Raw genomic sequence first — 17,027 nt, forward strand, 5'->3', positions numbered from 1 at the left:
GAGAGTCAGTAGTTTTGTAGATAACTGGGAAACGTGGGTACAGAAAAGAAATTGTATTCATAATGACAGTATTTAAATCAATATTTAGGATTTAGGTACCACAGATTGTGAGGTCATTTAAGTGTTATATGGAAGCAGGGAGAAAGCAAACTGAAGTAATCCTATAATATTGTGATGAAAGTAGGTATCGATTAAATTGTGTTTATTTGTTAGACTATAAATTGAGCTCCGTATTATTTGTAAAAATGGCACGCGACCATCAAATCAGCATACCTATGTATTAATGATATCGCATGCAGGTTATAACTTATCATAAATTACACGAACCTGAATTTTATTGCTTTAGAATCTCGTTCACTTCACGTTTTGAACATTTTGAAGCCAATGGTGATTGCGTAATTACTAATTCAAAACTACCGCCCACGGTGAATACCCTACTAAAATTCTCGCATTTTAGCATCAGGGCTGAAGCCCGTTAGAAAAGCTACTATGTATTTCAGTGGCCGAACTCCCAACTGATTCTCTAATAGTATCCTATTAAAGCCATTTTCTGAATAAAGAACCCTAAAACTACCACAGCTCCATAGACCCAATTCGGATTTCCCTGCGGTCGAACCGATCAATTATTTATCCATAAACCTTTCAAGATATAGATCACCAAAAATACAATTTAAAAAAAACAATACTACAAAAACGTGCTCGAATTAACACGACACTTGAATATCCCTTATATACCTACATCGAAATAAAATCTAGAAAGCTGTCGTTTCACCAATCGATATCGTTTGCATCCCCCCAGAATGGAAATCGATTTTTCGGCTGTTTTTCGAAGTGTCCACGACATTTCAATGAATGCCACCCCTCGTCGCAGCCCCCGGATCCGATCAGATCGCAGTTGATCCGATCCAATTCGCAGCACCGCTATAGATCTGATTCATTTCCATGCCTCCCAATTTCTTTCGGATGGAATTACCTGGTCTGTCACGATACCGGCGCACCGAGCGGCTTAATGCGAACGAGAAAAATGCCCTTTACAGCCGGGTTACTTGGATAGAAAATCGAACCTGGGTTGGGGAGGATGGGAGGGAGAGGGGGGGGGGTGGGAGGGGGAGTGATAGAAATGACATTTCGATGAGACACGAAGATTACACATGAAATATGGCCCCGTGTTGGCGATGCGAATACGTATGTACATATATCCGCGCGTCCGTTTCGAGGACGCGAATTACTTTCCACCAGATTCGCGTTACCCAGGCTTTTTTCGCCAGCTTGAGCCCCAACGATTTGCGAATTCGAGGCGGTTTCCGTGCAAGTTTTTGCTCGTTCCGAGGATGAAGGATATGCTGAATTTCATTCAGCTCTTCAGACTCCGCGCGCGCTTTGAATTTTTTTTTTCACGGTATGCTAATAAGTACCTGTACGATAAAATTGACATTGGATAAAATCTGTTGAAAATCTGGATCTGAGGATATAATGCAAGTGCTTTCAACAAGCACGTCATCATTGGTTGATTTTTCTTTTAAAGTTTATGCATACAGAAACGTAATAATAATAATTATAATACGTGTTTATTATACCATCAATTTATGTTACATTAGTGTACAGTTAATTACAGGTGCGCATTTATTTTCCTTTTGCGGTGCAAGGGCGTGATTCAGAAAGGAGTTGTTTTTAAAATCTTACCGCTTAGCGAAGATGAAATGGAAAACGTGCCATCGGACCTGGGGATTGAAACATAAGCAGCTATGTGGAGTAGAAAATTGAAAGTGTCGTGGTTTTTAAAAGGCTTTTAACTTTTTAAGGGCGAAGCTCATTTGGTAAATTGACGGTTCTTCTTTGTTTACTATGTATAAATATGAAGCTAATTACCTATTTCTTGACGAATGTAATGAACACTTGTAATGAGAAAATGGTGCATAGGAAAAGCGGAATTAGTGTTTTTTGTTCATCAATGAAATTCGTAAAATGTTGTTTTATTATTATTATTATTATATATTTATGAACGGGAAAAACCCTATAGAATACAAAATAGAGATTACAATGACTTAAATCCGACAGTTCTTACAATAAAGCTACGGAAGACGGTTCCATAAGTGTGCGCGCATTGCGTTTAATGAACGTGCGAATAGGTCAGTTTTCTAGGAATTCGTTCGGACCCAACATGGCTCTATTCAGTGGATCTACTGCCCAATTATTTTACGAACCTCAGGGAATAAAATACCATAGAAGATTAACTTCGTAATGTCTAATTGTCTACAGTAATATTTATGTTAAAATACAATTATTAACTAATATTTAAAAAGTTATGAAAGCGGTATCAGCTGTATGCTTCGTTCTACATTTCTTGGAATATTTAAATAGCCATCTGCACTTTGACGTCCCTTTACGTCCCCCTCCCAGAAACCTCGGAAGTTTTCAATAAATCTGCATTGCTCGGTCGCAGCAACAAGCACAGAAATGGATTTATCGACGCGCACGGGGCTTTCAGTGTTGCTTCGGAGATTGAGTGGATTCGCGTGGCTGTAAAAATCCTTGATAATGGCTGGAATTGGGCAGAATATTTCATCTGACCGTCAAAAATGTCGGGCACGGAAGAGTTCATCTATAGGGAAGCGTGCGGGGCAATAAGTGTCAAATATGAATTTATTTCGACGAAAGTTCGTGAATAAATCTGCCAGAAGGAAGTTCTCGGCCAGCTATTTCCGTGGAAAACATGTCGACTACCCCCTCGCGAGAAATGAACCGAAAATCTCTCGATAGTGTTCCGTGTTATTTATAGTATTTATTTGTGGAGTCGCAAACAGACATGTTTTTACGGTTTTGCAGATTTATCTACTTTTTGCCGGCGCCAAACACGATTCTCTGATTTTTAGATCTGTGAGACTCAGGTAATTCTTTTTCTTTCTTTAATCTAGATTCCAGAATAAAGTCTTCTTAAAATCTCCTAGTTCCTATTATACTCGCCAAGCTGCAATTACATTAACCAAAATAAGACAAACTAGTATTTTAACACATCCTATTTCATATTTACTTTTTCTTTTTTATATGAACAGTACATCTTCAAACATTCAACTAGAGAAGCTTACATCCCCTTTCTACTTTTCTAGTCGCGCGTACAACGAAAAATTCAGCGAAAAACATTTCATTCCATACTCTCAACTTTGTTTACACTTTGAATGCTTGCTTCTGAATTGCGACTATAAATAATGCATCACTTGGCAGGAATTTACCGTGCTACTAGTGTGCACTATACCCAAGGGCCGTAGAGCCGGTCCAACGTGCAGCTTGTCGTGTTTACTGCCACTCTAGCATGTCGATGAGACGGTCACAGATTTTTTAAACACACACACAGACACACCACGACCACCGAAACGCCATTACCGCTGGAAAGTACAAAGTGGCAAGTGCTATTTGGCGAGTGGAATAAATGCGAGTTCCTTCGAATCTGGAAGTAGCGGGACCGTGAGCGATAATAACTTCGAGGAAGTGAAACGACCTTACACTACGTTCGTGCACCGCCTCAACGGCGGTTGGAACGCAAATGTTTTGGTTCTCGCCCTGTTTATTGCCGGGACATTCGTTATTTGTTTGGCCTTCTTTGAACCTGCAAATGCTTTCGCATAGCTAGGTACCACTCGAGCCGTAGAACTTTGCCAATATTTTTGATGAATACGATACGGCCCGAGTTGGTGACAGGTAAGCACGATGTTACGAACAGATGTAAACAGCTTGCAATACCAACAAAATCGGGAGCAGATTTATTTTTCGTGAATAACAGACTTTAGTAGAGTGGGTAGGGGATAACAAGGTTTCTAGCGCTTGTTTTAGCTTGAAAGATTTAAGAGGAGCTTACGTTTTGTTTTTGTTATGGCGATATTATAAGTAAAAATACTGAATGAATTTTAATATTTTTAGATAAATAGTCTGATCTTAGAACAATGCTCACTCTAGTGGGGAAGCTGACGCAAAGCTCAGCGCAGAGGGCGCCACTAGCGCATGTACCTTTGTTGGCTGTTGATTTCAAAATTAAAATATCAACAATAGGAGAAAATTATGAAATATTATAAAATGTTTGAAAATTCTTTAAGCTCAAGTTGACTTCTAATTTTTTTTTTGCCGGGTTTGACGTCTCTATAACTTAAGGTGCAAATTTATTTTGTATATCTACATAATTAATAATAGCTGATAGTAGTAACAATAATAATTATAGATACATGCTCTTATTATAGAATTGGAAATTAAGAAGTAAAACAAGATAATTTAAATACACCTAAAACGCTGATGACAAGTGGCACGTGTGCTGGTGGCGTCAGGGGTGGGAAAAAGCTGCAGTCAGCTTCCCCATTATCGAATTTTAAATTTGAAAAACATCGATGCAATTTCAGGGGTAATAAATAACACCTGTTGATAGCCCAGGCATTTTGGTATTACCTCTTCTTTCTCGTTCAACGAACAGTGTTCGAATTGGCAGCCTTGATAATCGTTGAATTATACAAAAACTAACACGAATCTGGGAAACATTTTTACACATATATCTATATTAATCCCCAGTAATATAAAAAAAATTATGTTGTTAATAATATTACGCATAGTAGATACTCTTCACCAGTAAGAAGACACAAACTTCTGCTTTACCCAAATACATACCATCGTTTTAATTTCACAATTCCCCTTATTTTACATCCTTCACCATTATTTCATATTACCACTCCAAACACTATTTGCTCCCGTATCTGCTTACGCTGAGAAAGGAATCCAGGTCCTCCATCAAATTAAAAGCCTCCCTTCCCTGCACCAACAAAATCGCTATCAACAACCCACAAAGTAAAGAAAATTGTAAAGTACAAAAATTACGAAAAATAAAACATGTCTACGATCATCAGTACCGAATGCCCAAGTCACGCACTAAAATCGAGCTGCGCAATTTCACATTTCTTTCCAGCCAACCCCCTTGTTTCCGTCTGGAACTTGTTATCATTCCTACTATACACCGGCTGGCGTAAGGAAATCCAACCGAAAAAGAGAAAATGAAAAACATTCGCCGGGGATTCGCTCGGGGATTCGCTCGGGGATCCCCGAAACTTATCCTTATCTTCCGCGAGGTAATGACCGAAGCTCGTCTGTCGTCCGTGCCCGAGGCATTCCCTCGGAGAAGCCCTCTCTGCCCTCCCTCCATCTCCGTCTACCCCATCGTCTAGAAGGCCCGGTGAAATGTGTCCTCCTTCGTGTTCTATTGCTTTGGAAAGTTCGTGAATGCAGCCGTTCCCTCGGCTGTTACCCGCCCTGATCATAAACATGCCACTGCGACGTGGCAGCTTTATGACAGCTGGAAACATCGCTCTTCCTTCGCATCGACTGTCTGCACCCTTTCAACGGCGACTGTATCGAACGACACATGCCGATTGAATGGTACAGAAATAAGGCTCTGCAAGGTTCTAGAGATCACAGGGTTAAAAATTAGTAGAGCGTAGTACAGGACGTAGTATCACTCGAGTTCTTTTGAAGCACCTAGCTAAGGTCCCTTCAAAGAAACGCGATTTTGCTACTGGTTTCTTTTGTTCGAAAACTCGGATTCACGAAATCACTAGTGCATCCCAGAAAATTGGCAAGTGGTCATAGACAGCCACAGGAAATATTTTCATTAAAAAAAACATGTGATGTATTTTTATTCTTAACCCTTAACTGGTATCCTGGGGTCGCTCGTGACCCCAAGCACCCAAAGTGCGATGTAAAATTTTCGGTTGTCTAAGTTGGTAAACTGAATTTCTAATTAATTTTATAATAATAGTTTAACTTTCTACGCTTATATTATTTTCTACATTGCCTAAGAAGAAAATATTCATAGTGGTTGCTCTAGTGTCGACTTTACAAATTTCTGTGCCCTTTTTTATTTCGGGTCTGCCACGACCCCAGTATACCAGTCACGTTTGCCAAAAACAGTATACCAGTTAAGGGTTAATTACGACTTTGGCTGAATAAACCGAGAGAAGTTTTGCACCGACCTACTACGTAGAGATCGGCAGTTGGGTAAGACCTGGCGGAACAGACTCGACTGAAAATATCCTCTTGTGACGAGTTGTGAAAGGGATCGCTACAATTTCAGCCGATTCTGCGATGTCATTGATTCCTTCCTATGACGCATCTCGCGGGGATGGACAGGGCGGACTCGGTTGTTCGACATCCGGCCGAACTTGGGGCCGTTTTGTTGAATCCCCATCGATTTACGATCGCGGGGCTGCGTCCCGGTGGTTGAACGCATCGGTGTCGCTGGGTTTGATGCGAGGGTGGAATTGGAACGAATGGTCTAGTGTCGTGCATCGTTGACGCGACGCGTCCGAGGGCCACGCTTCGGTCAACGGGATGTTTATGGTGGAGATAGATTTCCCCAGTGGGTGGGTGGAAAGTGCGTGGGCGAATAGCTTAATTATGTACGGATTGATTCGACGAATGGTCTCGCGAGTTATGGATCTTCGATTGCTACGTCCTGAACACGAAGGAAGGTAATATGTAAGTGTCATGAAATTGTGGGGATTAGAGTGTGCAGAGTATTGGTAGAATTTTGAATCATCCTTTGCTTATATTTCGGCTCATTACTATAATTCCCTCCCACCTGATATTCGAGGTTTAAATTCGTTTCCTGATTTTAAATGTAAAGCTCGGCGATCTACATATATGGTTACATTATGCGTCATAATAACTTTCTAGTTTCTTAATGTTAGTTAGTTTTTAGTGATTTAGTTAGTTATTTAGTTATGGTTAGGCTTCTAACAGTATTGTACTGTGGCGTCGCCATTTACTTCGCTTGTCTTTATGCATTATTTTCTTCTCTGGATGTGTCAAGTAATAAAGACGAATAATAATAATAATAATAATAATAATAATAATTTTGAATGTCTGCTGCGTTGAACAAATTTTTTGAACATGTGAATACAGACTCGTTATAGACAATGCAACACTTGATGCACCATTTCTGTGAGGAAGCAGCAAATACTATTCATATCGATGAGGTAGTAACGAGGACTGGTCCTGGGCGTAGATAAACGAAGTAACTTAGATGAAAACGTGAGGATTAGTAGGTAGGGAGTATTAATAGAATTTGGAAATCCTTTGGTATTATGTAAATTAATTGAAAACTTTAGGTGTAACGAGGCACGCATATTCGCGGGCTAAAAGTAGCGAGGAAGTCACGTTTGTGTCCTAAATTGAGTCTACTCGTCAAATTCTTCTGTGTATATCTAGATTGAGAAAGTTTAGGCATAGGCTGAAATGAATCTTTGAATATCTACGAGTACCGTAAGCGGGGGTGGCTTTGTGATTAATGAGGTTATTCGTACGACAAAACATACCGTCATAACGTCAACCCCTCAATGCGGGGTGACTTTGTGACAACTTCAAATTTTATTCCCCACTTAAGGGGAGAAGCTCGTATAAACGGCTTATTTCTGTATAAATTTTTAGGGTACTTTATTTAACATTATAACAGGTAAAAAAAATTTTATAACAGTAAAATTATAATAAATACAAAAGAAATAGAGCAGTATCTGAAATAGGTTTTTTTTCGAGATGCAAAAAGGCGCCAGTTGTACCGTCTCTGGTAGTTATGTGAAACAGACCAATAATTTTTTTCAATTTATGTGGCAATTGTAAGAATATGAACCACAAATGGTGTAAAAAATTGCATATTTTAAAAATGGCCCAACTTCAAACATTTTCGCCAAAAATTCGCGTTTTATTTGTTTGAAAACAGTAATTAAAATTAATAATTTGGTTAAATATTGGGGTCCATATTCTGAGGAATATTATAAACTAAGAATAAAAATATATAAAAATATTATAAACTTATATAACTAATTTTGAAAACGTGGTTTCGAGAAAAACGTGTTTAGAATGCGATTTCGGTGTGCTCGGCGCTGACTCACCAGGCTATATTATCAATACGCAGTTGAATTTCGGTTTAACGTTGAATTTAGAAGCGATTTATGGAAAAAAATTTGTGTCTATTTTTCATTCGATTTATACAATCTTCTCCCCTTAACTATAAAAGCAGCTTCTTATACACTGCAATTCCGATCCAGGGAAACACGAGCATAAATGTTTCGCCAGCTGTACGGCACGTGCATGCACAGAACCTACCCAAGTCGCCCAAATTCCAAGGCAGCATTTAAATGTTAACCAACTAGCTTGTGATGCGAACTACCCACTATAACCTTCATCACCATCGCCCGCATCAACCCCATCTATCATAGTTACCTGACCTCACTTTCACGAGCAACAACGAGATACCCAAGCCGTCATAACACCCCCCGTTGAGCAGCCGTCGGAGAATCCGCAACAGTCGCGTAAAAAATAAGAACAGCAGCTCGAACACTGGAAGTAGAGCCTAACGTCCTTTCAGCAACCATCTCCCGTTCACAAAGGCGTATAACGGTACCGCGGAAGAGGACCCCCTGACGATTCAATTACCCGAACGCTTACAGCTCGTCAACCGCTACGAAAATAGCGGGGAAAACTGGAACGTGGATGACATCAAGGAATCCGTGTCCCGGCATAAAATCTGTCGCCCTCCCGCCCCGGTTCGCCCGCCCAGCCTTGCGTTCTCTAATTTAACTTCCAAGGAGGCAGGGCCGGGGGAGGGAGAAGGGGGACGGGGAGGCGAGCTCGGAACAGATCCACTTTCGTGAGCCGCTGCCATCGCATAACTTTCGCGTCGGTGATGCGCTTTCGTGATCTTATATAGTCGCTAGTTAATGGCCCCGACTCGGACGAGCATGCAACCGGGACGAGGGTGAACGTCTTCGAGCGCACCTCTGGATAGGGAACGTATCCAAACTGATTTATAAACGATCGGAGCGGGGCCCAGGGACGTTACCCAGACTCGGTAGCCGAGCCAGTTTCACGGCATTCCGAGAAGTTCTGGCCTGCCCAATGAACTTCTATCGCGCCACATTCCAGCCAGCCTCGGATATCGGCGAGAGGCTTATTGCGCGCTCACTCGCCACATCCGACAGCAATTGTGCCGCAGGATTTACGCTGATAAATCGTCCAGCAACCGATAAGCGCTCTTAAATCGCTCGGCGCCGTAGCGTTCGCTACTGCTGGCCACGCTTGCCGCATTAACACGTCTGCCGTCGACAGAGGCTTGAGAAATGTATGGAGAACTGTCTATGCTTTGGCCCGAACTCGGGAATAGGAGATTATGACGGCTGAGGTTACTGTTGGCCATGCTGGAAGCAAATCACGAGGAAGTGATTTCCGTGGCATAGGTCGCTAGTGATTTGTTCAATAATTAGACTTGTCCTTTTCATCCACATCGCGAAAGTTTTGGCGGTGGGTTGGTGAGAATCGATAGAGGTTCGCGGGTGTGCGCTTTGTAATGGGCGATTTGATAATCGATAGCAGACTCTTGCACTAGTTTGCTAATTAGTTAATAATGGCTGTTGGATTCTATTCCGCGAGCATGGGTGGATGGTCAACAGGGTGAGCAGAGTTTGAAGAAATGCGAAGCAATATTGGACGAGCAGTGAATCCCCTTAAAGGACACGCTTCTGCAGTTATCTGCAGCAGGCGTCTACGAGACACAATGCTCTGTCATAAAGATATATACTTGTACACATTGGAGAAACTAGGAGGAGCTTGAGGACACGTTTCAAGGAACATGAAAAGAGCGCCAGATTAAGCTACGTACTATCTACAATGCTGGCAAAGCTTCGGGATACTTATCCCGAGAGGCATTCGTTGCACATGTATCCTTTTTTTAAAAAGAATATCGCAATAGGTACGGATTTCAACGTCCTTTATGAGAAAGGATACTCGACGGGAAATAGTGAATTTGATCGAATCAGGCTTTCATTTAGCAATAAAGCAGAAACAATAGTTGAGGAAACGCGGATATCAGAGTGCTCGAAGTGGCTCCCTGGAAATGAACAATTCGCCCGCGAGTATCGTTTATCGGTGCATTAAAAAGCTCGAAGCAACGGCCGAACTTTGCGTCCGCGAACGAAGCGATGAGGAGGAAGGCCTGATTTATTGGAAACTCTCCAATGGAGTGGTCCCTATTCCGAAGTCGTCGACGGTTGGGGATACGTTGACCGGACGGTCGCTTTTATGAACGATGATCAAAGCACGATGCAGGCCGACATTAAATGCGGCCTAATTAAATTGCTCTCCCGCTGGTATTTTGTTATTCCTGCACTAATTAATTGTGAACTGGCCTAGGGACAGGAGAGTTAAGGGAGGTGGGTGGATGGGTTGCGTTTCCGGAGCACTTTGTTTGGCGCGAGCGTTGCGCCGCGACTCTTGGCCCGATGCGCCGTATTCATTGGGAAATCCGCGAAAGGGAATTTCTAAGGAGCGTAATTTATTCGAAGCTTTCATTCGTTGACGGGTGGAACTCGTAAAACTGCGTGTCCCCGAGCCTTTCCACGGCTCGAAGGCCGCTTTATGGCTCTTTGCTCCGCTGTTCTCCTCGGCGACGCTGAATGCGACCAGTGTCGCTATAAATCTGCATTCCTTGCACTTCGACGTTCGACGATGTATTGATTCCACGGCTTTTCGTCGCATCTTGGTGTTCACCTTGAACTTTTCCCTCGCTTGCCCCCGTTTGTTAATTAAAAAAAAAAAAGGGAGCTCCGGCGTAGCTTCAGCGTTTGGCTTCTGATTAATTTGCTGTAGGTAGTGAAATGCTGGTGACTGGGACTAGGAAGTTTGTTTGTGAAATGATTTGTGTGGTGCTACTGCATTGTGCGAAAACAATGTGGAAAGTAGACAAGAGCTTCCTGTATTCGTGATTTAGCCTTGACTAATCGACCGAGTTCAGCTTTATTTGTAATTAAGTTGTTTGCCGTTATCGTAAGTTCAGAATTACGAAGCTAATTACTGTACGAATAACAAGTATTCCATAAAATTTGAATTATTGTTTATGGAATGTGTTAAGCAACAAAGGCAGGGAAGGTTACAATGGAAAACTACGAAAAATAATATATTGTAAATTACGAACGTAATTAGCAATTTTAATCTTTCAATTAAATAGTTCCCCCAGTTATTTCCACCTCCTTTCACATTTTAGGTGAACGCTGTTGAAAACTTTAGACGAACTATAAAATGAAATTCTTAACCCATATACTGAATGAGCCATTGTCAAAAATGGCACTCGGAGTTCACTTTTTAACGACGACGTAAGTTTACAATAATACTTCGAACAAAGTGGAAACGTTTATCGCTCGCAATCTGCTGCGAATAGCCGGCTACGACTTACCTGTTTCATTGTTCAAATTAAATGGCAGGTCTTGTCGTAGGAGTTAAGAGTCTCTGTGCCATTGTCGATACCTTATCGATGTAAGAGCTTACGACGCTATCTTCCATAATGTCGACGTCTTGTAAATGGAAAAGTCGATCCTGGATGATTGAACTCGTCCCTCGTAATGCAGCCGACCTACCTTATGAAAATTCAATTTTACTTCGAATAACGTAAAAATGTAATGTTTCCAATTAATAATCCCCTTCATTGCGAACTTAATTCAATTGAAATTAGATTGGAAAGTAGATTATCAATTTGAAATATCAAATATTGACGTGATAATGCGGTTTCAGTTCACTGTGGAGCTAACTATTACAGGAGAATATGTATTTAAAGCATTCGAAAGACCATTCAAAGAATGGGGATGGTGGTTTCAAAATTAATAAGTCTGTTAAAAAGTTTATTTTTGAATGAAGGATATGCAAAATCGAAAAGTGTGAAATATCTCGTGAAACATTATTTTTCAAGCAATCAATTAAAATCAAACTCTAAAAAATATATGGTGTTATTTAGGAAAAAGTGCAACCTCGTCTCCTATTTTTTATTTAACGACTTTGTTACGCATATGGTACACGAATAGAAAAAATTTTTGTTTCTCGATGAAGAATTCAATCTCACTATATCGATGCATGATTGCACTTAGAAAAAAATGAGGTGATAAAAGCATAGTTATTATTAAGCTGTTTGATTTTTTAGCCGACGAATCTTTTATTTCTACAGTAGTCTACATTCCCCCTAAACATAAAATATACATATAAACAAAATTTATGTTAAACGATTTTATTACAAATGCACTAGAAACTACAAAATAATTATTTCCTTGTACTATAATTTTGATGATGATATGCGACTTAAAATAAAATCATACAAACTCTGTGATTATCCTGTAGAATCGTTCAAATCAATTGTAAAGAAAAAGGATAATCACAGAGTTTGTATGATTGTATTTAAAGTCACATATCACCATAAAAATGATAGTACAAGAAAAGGTACTTTGATTATCACCATTTCTCGCGTTCTACGTAACGTCCTTCTTAAATATCGTAGGTTCTTTAGATCTGACACAATTCTTGTGTGAATTCTTTAAATGATTTAACAGCACACGTGTTGAAAGTTTGCCTGGTTCATACTTGACTGCATTCTCTAATGCTTGGACTTCTCCCGCAGGTAATCGTTTCTCAGTGTGAAAGCTTTTGTCATTCCTCCCACGACTGCCATTAAAATTTTTGTAAACAATAGAAAACGTAGAATGATAAAAAATTAGCAGACTTATTTGGGCTACACAACATCCGAGTGACTGTATCATTCGCTGTGCAAATAGCACAGACACATCCCTGGAAGTATGCTTGCAATTTCTGTTTCAAAATGAGTATTTAGTAAATTTTTGTTATAATGCTCCCGATTCTATTTTCTGTGGAATTCACCACGCGACGCCAGCTTCTGGAAATTGGCAAATGCATCTTAGTGGATGTCGATGCAGCGTGTACTTACCGAGCACGCTTTTCCCGCATTAAAGAAACGTCCAGTGGCATCTTCGTTACATAGGTCCGCCAGAGCAGAATAGTGGGGTTGAAGCCGCGCTGTGGCCGGCGCCATAATGCTTTATGTGATATAGTTGAGCCGATTACGTGGCGGCATTCTGCCATTAAATATTAATTACTGCGTTGAAACAATGTACATTAGAGGGCGGAGGGGGAGGGGCGGCAACGAGACGCTAAATACACATAAACACACGGTTACACGAGCAAAGTGAAATGTAGGTCGATAATAGAAGCGCAGCTGCTGTGACCCAACAAAGGAACTCGTTTCCCGTCTTCTATTTCGAAGAAATTGCATGGCCCCACAAAAGAATCGGAAATGAGAGTTCGAAGAATCATCGCCATTCAAGATCACGAGTTCTGCAATTATTTGCGATGCAAACGTCGCCGCGATTGTTCCCCCCGAGAAATGTGGAACTGTTACCATGGTAAATCAAACGGCAGGGAATTGTTGCTGGTTTTGTAAGGTGGTATGGTATCTGTTGTTGAATACTTCACATCAGGTGTTGACGATATGATAAACTCCTTCGACGGAAAATAATGTGTCTTTTAATAAACGTGCGTTAATCAAAGTAGTTGAGTACCTTGGGATGGTTTAGCTACCCTCAAGGGTAGCTTCGAACTCACAGGTAGCTTCGAACTCAAAGGTATCTGAAAATATCTGTTCGACTCCATTTCGCTGATTAAGGGGGTAGGTTACCCTCAACAGCTCAAAATCAGGCCCTTCTTCAAACGCATATTCTGAAGTAATAAATCAGGGGTGCTGAACTAGCGGCTCGCGAGCCGCAGTGGCTCCTTCTCCTCTTCGCCTGCTCCGTAGAGCCGTAGGAGGACGGCCCCCTCCACACCTACTTCACTCTGTTGAATTTCTCCTCCGGGTGCCGCACTCTCTCCCTGCCGGGTCTCGTGCAACGCCTGGAGAGAAATAAGTGGGGGAACCGGCTGACCGGGGGCCCGACTCGTGCAGCTCTTGGAGTGAGGAAGTTCGACACTCCTGTAATAAATGAATATAGAGATAATTTTTGTTTCAATTTTCAAACTTCATTTCGTTGACTTTAACCCGCAAGAAAAAAATTTTAAATATATCTATAGGAAAAAAAGTTATAAATATAAATGTGAGAGCGTGTACGCGCCGCACCGTTTGATGGTGAACACGATTCCGGACAGGTGAAATTTTGATAAACAAATTAATACAATTTTTACGTTGATGTTTCTGAGTTTATCCTTTTTTGTAGGAAAAATATTTTTTATCTTTTTTCAAGAATTCATATTGAAAATGTGCTCTCAATACATGGAGGGGGATAGTTTCCTGCAGCTCCCTGTGAATTTTCATTCAAATCGTGGGGGCGGTTTCCGAGATTTTATGTTCACCATGTTGGATAAACGTAGTTTTTGGGACATCGCGTTCAAAGTTGGACATCGTACATTTTATACTGTAATTCCTTCAATTTTTGGAATTTCGGGGCCCGGTTGCGCTTAAAATACGCAGAAAAGTTGTAGCTAGCGGAATATGCAAACATCCTAAAGAAACAATTTTCGAAAATTTTTAGGGTAACCTACCCCCTTAACTTCACACTAAACAGTGCGCACACTTGGCAACTCAACGTCATTTAAGCTCTCTTCCATTTTTCATTCCATTCCAAAACAGGGAACAATTTATAGAGTAAGACTGGTTTCTTCCAAGCAAATTTATCATGGACGCGCAGAAGAAAACCATCAGCAGAGAAGGAATCCAAATTTTGTAAACCCTTATACTAACCCCATCACGAACTCACGATAAACCCTGAATTTTCACAAACTCCTGCTTTACACAACGAACCCACGCCACTGCTCGCTTTCTTCACACCTCACCACTCCATCTCGTGCTCTTAATCGATCCTTTAACTTCACCCTACATCAGCCACGTTCCCCGCCACGTCGAACTAGAACCTTACACTTCAAAGGGATTTCAAGATTTTAAACCGTTCCAACGCATTGCAGAGACACCCGTTACTTCGACAGATTATTCCCTCCAGGAATTCCCTCCAAATAACAGCGACGAAAACAATTAGCGTCGTCTGGCGGGTACTTATTGCGAAAATCCCTGGGACCTTTAAAGGGAAAAGGGAACGGCGTCCCTTAATGCCAACGGTACATTTGCACGGTAAATAAACGGTTAAATTATACATTGTTAAACAACAGACAGCGTGAAACGGCGGCGGTCTATTTTTGAAGGTTCCTTGCCGCGGGGTACGTGGACGCTTTTGAATAAAACATAGCCGCTGGCGGGCATGTTCTGGAGTCCATTCTTCCGGTTTCCCTGCGCCCCCCCTCTGCCTCCCACCCCCAACTCTGCGTCTTCTTCTCCCACGACTTGGACTTTTTCCTCCTCTGCTACCTTTTGTCTGCAGCGAGCAACCACTTATTCATGGAACGAATCGGGCCGGGTCGTCTCTAACAATTAATGTCTCGCAGCGCCTACGGGTTTCGTGGGCGATCGCAGTTTAAACGCCATTTAAGTCAGCCTGGACCTGGTTGCGCGGAATTTGGCAAGGAATTCTTCTCGCCGCCGGTCGCCGCTAATGTGTTTAGCGCGAAAATCGAGGGTGCTTAAGAGGATCGAGACGCGAGGAATATTGAGAATGCTTTAGCAACGCGGACGATGGCCATTGCCTGCCCTCCTTCTCCTCCTGTCCCCGTCCCAACCATTCTTTGCTATCATCTGCTCGAGTTCCATGGGGGGAACCCTTTGTTTCCCTCTTCTTTGCCAAGTTTGTTCGTTAAGGAACGTCTTCTTTTTTTTCCGCGTTCCTTGGTTATTCCTGGAAGATGCTGGGAACTGGGGGCGAGGAATGTTAAAGTTTCATATTTATAAAAGTATGAAACAGTTTCTTACAGGTAAAACCGAAACTTACCAGACTTATGGGGATGCTTTAGATGCTGTACATTTATTCCCTGGCTCGTGAATTCTTGGTTGAAAGATACTTGAAGTTTCGCGGATACGTGTAATCTACTTTCGATAAGAGTAATTCAGAAATAATAGATAGTACCTATGAGACATCTCATCCAAATTCTTCGTTTCAAAAAAGCTTTTCATTCCAACCCTGAAATTCAGAGAATCTACAATTTCTCGTTGCACCAAACCGATCTCGCATTGCCGATACGTTTCGAGTCCCCAATCTCCACCCGTCATTCACAGAGCTGATGTGGCCGTATCGCTTGGTTCGCGAAGAACGCAATTTTCCAGGAGTATTTGTAAAATTAAAAAGCCTCGATATTATATCCTCAGCTTCCACCCCCTTCACCCCAATACTGTTGCGAAGATATCGTTGCAGTGGCAGTCAGCCCTAAAAGATCTTTTAATCGTCGACCCTTTTTATCTGCCTCCGACTTCCCTCCTTCCGCCCACCCTCTAATCGGTAATGCACTTCTGACTGATGATTTTATCGCGTGCTCTTCTTTTTCTCCACAGGTTCTGACAGCAAGGTGTCGGACGTTGATGGACAACCGTATACAACGCTGCTGTACAGCAACGGACCAGGATACACGCAGCCAAGGAATATCTTACGAGAAGCAGGGAAGGATTCCATTCAGGTAAAAAAAAAAAAAAAAGAAGGGCCAGTTCATTTCCTCGCGCAGGAGGATACCTCGTCACTGTTTATTGGATCGGAAAATGATCGAGCGGAAATATCGGGGCCACGTTTAAAAATCCATCACGTTTTGTCGAGGGTTCATCGCGGAATATTCGATGAAACTCTTCGGACTTCATATATTCCGCCCCCCTCGACCCCTCCTTGCCCCCGCCTAACCCTTTTACACGCTCGCATATTTTAACGTTCCACGGCCACGACAATCGGTTTCGTCTTCCGACCTGATAACTTCCAATTTCATTGGGAGGTATTGATTATTTTATCGCGTGCACCTACGCGCGGGTCGCAATTTCTTCCGTGCACCGCGGTTTACAGTGGGGCTGAGTGTGATTAATTCGAGTTGCTGTCGGGTGAATGTTTGTATGAATGCAAGGGGATAGTTCGGGGGGAAGTTAGTTTTGGAGATGTTAATTAGATACAGTGTAGATAAAGAAGAGTTCGCTATTCGAAGGTAGCGAGAAAGGTAGCTGATTTATAGTCTTAAGGGGGTATACCCGTTTGAACCCTCGGAAAATGTATACATTTTGTGGATTTTTTTACAAGTCAACGGTTTGATGCAGATTT

The 17,027-nt window shown here is 41.7% G+C and overlaps 1 protein-coding gene across 1 annotated transcript in view; it reads left to right on the plus strand.

Moving 5' to 3' along the window:
- The window catches only part of LOC143378790 (alkaline phosphatase), a 355,608-nt gene that overhangs the window by 320,466 nt on the left and 18,115 nt on the right, over positions 1-17,027 (plus strand). The window contains exon 8 of the mRNA XM_076830761.1: positions 16,286-16,407. Within this exon, the coding sequence (XP_076686876.1) occupies positions 16,286-16,407 (122 nt within the window). The remainder of the gene's footprint in view (positions 1-16,285; positions 16,408-17,027) is intronic.

The sequence above is a fragment of the Andrena cerasifolii genome, chromosome 2 (genome assembly GCF_050908995.1).
Source record: "Andrena cerasifolii isolate SP2316 chromosome 2, iyAndCera1_principal, whole genome shotgun sequence".
Classification (NCBI taxonomy): Eukaryota; Metazoa; Arthropoda; class Insecta; order Hymenoptera; family Andrenidae; genus Andrena; species Andrena cerasifolii.